Source organism: Benincasa hispida, chromosome 8 (genome assembly GCF_009727055.1).
Source record: "Benincasa hispida cultivar B227 chromosome 8, ASM972705v1, whole genome shotgun sequence".
NCBI lineage: Eukaryota > Viridiplantae > Streptophyta > Magnoliopsida > Cucurbitales > Cucurbitaceae > Benincasa > Benincasa hispida.
The window spans coordinates 14,984,704-14,987,781 of record NC_052356.1 but is presented as its reverse complement, the minus strand read 5'-3'; the positions used below and the strand labels follow the sequence as shown (position 1 = coordinate 14,987,781).

General features: G+C 33.6%; 1 protein-coding gene across 1 annotated transcript; it reads left to right on the top strand.

The window, feature by feature from the left end:
- The first annotated feature begins 268 nt into the window (after nucleotides 1–268).
- Nucleotides 269–864, top strand: LOC120082393 (senescence associated gene 20-like). The gene has a single exon (XM_039037557.1). The coding sequence runs from the start codon at nucleotides 496–498 to the stop codon at nucleotides 814–816; it is 321 nt and encodes a 106-aa protein (XP_038893485.1). The 5' UTR covers nucleotides 269–495; the 3' UTR covers nucleotides 817–864.
- Nucleotides 865–3,078: the final 2,214 nt, after the last annotated feature.

Here is a 3,078-nt window from a genome sequence, read left to right as displayed (position 1 = left end):
TGACACATAATAAGATGATGTAGTATGAAAAATTATCTAGCTCTGATGCATAAAGATGGGTGCATACGATGTAAATTTTCTTTTAAAAAAAAAAAATTAATTTGTTTATATATATATATGCACGAGAGTGGGATGTTGGGATGCATAAAGTATTGTTGTTTAATAAATATCCGAAATTCTTGGACACGAAATAGATATGCACTCCAACGGTATATATAAAGGATCACCCATAGACCTACAAAACCTCAACACATTCTTAACTCCATCAATATTATTTCCCAGCGGAAATTATAGAACTAACCGCCCCTCCGGCAGCCGTTCGTCGGAATTACGAAACTGGCAAACTCAGAGTGGTCGTCGGAGCAGAGGGAGAGCGTTGGGAGAGTGAAGGCTCTTTACGAGGCGTTAGGTTCCAAGGACGTGGAGACGGTGCACCGCCTTCTGGCGCCGGACCTGGAGTGGTGGTTCCATGGTCCTCCGTCGCACCAATACTTGATGCGCCTCCTCACCGGCGCCTCCTCTTCCTTCGTGTTCGCACCAATCTCCGTCGTGCCATTTGGGGCCACCGTGGTGCTGGCGGAAGGCTACAACACAAAACGCGCCGTTTCATGGGTCCACGCATGGACCGTTACTGATGGGGTCATCACCCACGTGAAGGAATATCTCAACACCTCTGTTACTGTCAAGCGCTTCGCCTCCGCCGTCGACGGGGACGGGGACTCGCCGTCCACATCGCCGCCGCCTAACTGCCAGAGTGTGTGGCAGAGCAAGGTGTGGGGAAAATCGGTGGTGCCTGCTCTTGTTTTGGCCCTTTAAAATAATTAATTAATACATACATATATATATATATAATATGTGTGTGTGCTGTGCGTTTTTTTGTGAACAATTAGTCCTGCTTCTGTACTGCCCACCTTTGATTTGTAATTTAAAAAAAGAAAAAAAAAATCCACTAAATCCTCTCTGTTTTTGAAAAAAGAAAAATTATGTGTATATTAATAGATATTTGATCATCTTTGTTGTATTAACTCTGTTTTTCTTTTTCCAAAATTTTCTGATTTCATATGCTTAAAATTGAAATGTCATCCTCTTATATTGAAAAAGATATGATTGAAGATCATTATATATGCTCGTTTGATACCGAATTAAAAGTTTAAAGATTTTTTAAACTTTCAGGACCTATTATATATACTGCAATATTTGGGTGTATTAGATATTATTCTCATTTTTGTGTATCTATCATACACATAAATAATGGATTAAAATATTTTAAAAAGTAATTAAGAAGAATTTATCATGTGTTAAATTATAATTAAACAATTTGATGGGATGTACAAATATAGATATAGTTCGAGATCTAATTAAGTATTTTTTATTATACATATAAAAAGTAAATAAATAGGAAAATTTTTACAGATAGAAAAATGTCAAACTATCTACAGAAATAGTAAAAAAACACCAATGGACTTCTATTAACCTTTATCAAAGAAGATTAAAATTTTGTTATTTTATGTAAATAATTTTTCTTATTTTTCTATTTTTGAAATCTCTCGACTAAATAAGTTTAAGAATTTTATTATATACAATCTTAAGAGTTGAGGAAATAACTTAGTACTACTACTATCTAACTTATTTTCTTATTGAAATTCACTCATTAAAACCTAAATTAATAAGATAAATGAGTCAAATCCTTTGGTGGTTATAGGTTATTGACATTAATTTATTTACATTATGGCAATATCCAAGTATTATAAAATTAGGTTATTTAGTTAGGATGCACGTAACATGATTCTTATAACTCAACGAAACTTAGAATGCTCGAGAGGAACAAGTCATCTCTACTAACTAGTGAGCTCCTCAGCTCCTTTATAACTTAATTTTATTTTTTGTGGCTTATACTTTAGTTGTACAATCCATTTGTAGCGTTTTAAAAGCAATAATGGGTGAGAAACAAAATATGAAGTCTAGAAATTATGTGATACAAGTTAGGGGTTGTTTGGGGTGCTGAGATGATATAAGATGTGGGAAGTTTTGATGTTTGGAGAGTTCTGATCGAGTATGAATGATCGAGTATGTTCAAGCACTGAGATAATATATGATACACGGAAGGAAAATAATAAGAAACACGTTCCGAAAATGGGCCCACAAACAATTAAAATCGGTGAGATAAAATAATAGGCCTCCAAACACTGAGATGATATAAGATGTGGGGATATATCATCTCATATTGGCCCCAAACAGTTTAAGGATATATAAACCACCCATAATGCCTCAACTTTTATTAATAATAAAGCTGAATTGGAGTGAGAAATTTAAACTTTTATTTTAATGGGAAGATACTCTTGACATAAATTTTTACACCAGGATTATAAAATTTTTATTAGAAAGTAGATTATAAAACAAGAAACTTACATACTAAAATACTGTCTGTATACTAAATTTTAAAATTAAAAACTAAATAGTTAGCTAAAAAATTACTTTCTTGTATGTATATATTATCACTAGAGGTGAACATGATAGGTCGAAAAATCCAGTCGACCAATCAAAATCGACCGAATCGCAAGGAGGGGCTCGATCATCGGCTTGGAAAAGAAAATCTAAATTAACATTTTTCAAAAAGTTTTTTTAAAGAATAAAACCAACCAAAATCGACCGAACAACAACCGATTTATAATACTCGACGATCGAAGTCGATTTGACCTTTACTAAATTGACCAAAGTCGATTCGACAGTGGCTTGGCCAAAAAATCGATTTTGATCGAATAGTACTAATAACTTGCAGAAATACAAGTTATTTTACTTCTTTTATCTAAAACAATTAGGAAAAATCATAGAAAATGCATTAGCTTAATAAGGAAATCATGCAATTAATTACATTATGCGATCACTAGCATGCAAAAATTCATAATCCTTGTAAAATTATAAAATTTGAGCTTCTTGAATGCAAAAATCTACTTAAAAGCAATGAAGCAACTGTTGACCACTAGAGCGCATGGAAAATCCTAATGCCCAAAATGAAATCGCATAAGTTCACTGCGATAAGAGAAGATAGGACATTAAATACAATTGAAGCATGGGCGG

What these genes read in the sequence shown, in the direction of transcription:
- LOC120082393 (XM_039037557.1), top strand. Translation starts at nt 496, where the DNA reads ATGCGCCTCCTCACCGGCGCCTCCTCTTCCTTCGTGTTCGCACCAATC.